The following is a 301-nucleotide window of genomic DNA, read 5'->3' as shown; positions in this document are numbered from 1 at the left end:
TCCAGAGCCCCTCCCCATGTCCAGGGACTGCACGCAGCCTCACAGCCCTGGGATGCCCTGAAGGCAAGGGACACCGTGGGGCATCGTACCTCTACTGCAAAGCTCTGGTCCTCTTCCCGTAGGCGGCTGTAGGTCTCCAGCAAGCCTCGCAGCAGGCTCCAGACATCCTCCCGCTGCTCTGAATCAGCCGGCCGCAACCTGTGACGGCCGCAGAGTGTGAGCCGAGAGATAGCTGCCACCTCCCCAGGTGGGATGGGCACCCCAAAACTCAGCTGCAGCCCAGCAGGTAGGGATGCTACTC

The 301-nt window shown here is 63.8% G+C and overlaps 1 protein-coding gene across 1 annotated transcript in view; it reads right to left on the bottom strand.

Moving 5' to 3' along the window:
* Positions 1-198, bottom strand: part of HPS1 (Hermansky-Pudlak syndrome 1) — a gene marked incomplete at its 5' end in the record, with an annotated part of 4,102 nt that extends 3,904 nt beyond the window's left edge. The window contains one exon of the mRNA XM_010135602.1: positions 90-198. Within this exon, the coding sequence (XP_010133904.1) occupies positions 90-198 (109 nt within the window). The remainder of the gene's footprint in view (positions 1-89) is intronic.
* Positions 199-301: the final 103 nt, after the last annotated feature.

Source organism: Buceros rhinoceros, unplaced genomic scaffold (assembly GCF_000710305.1).
Source record: "Buceros rhinoceros silvestris isolate BGI_N320 unplaced genomic scaffold, ASM71030v1 scaffold26264, whole genome shotgun sequence".
Taxonomy (NCBI): Eukaryota; Metazoa; Chordata; class Aves; order Bucerotiformes; family Bucerotidae; genus Buceros; species Buceros rhinoceros.
Note: the sequence above shows the minus strand (reverse complement) of the source record. Positions and strands in the feature narration are given on the sequence as shown.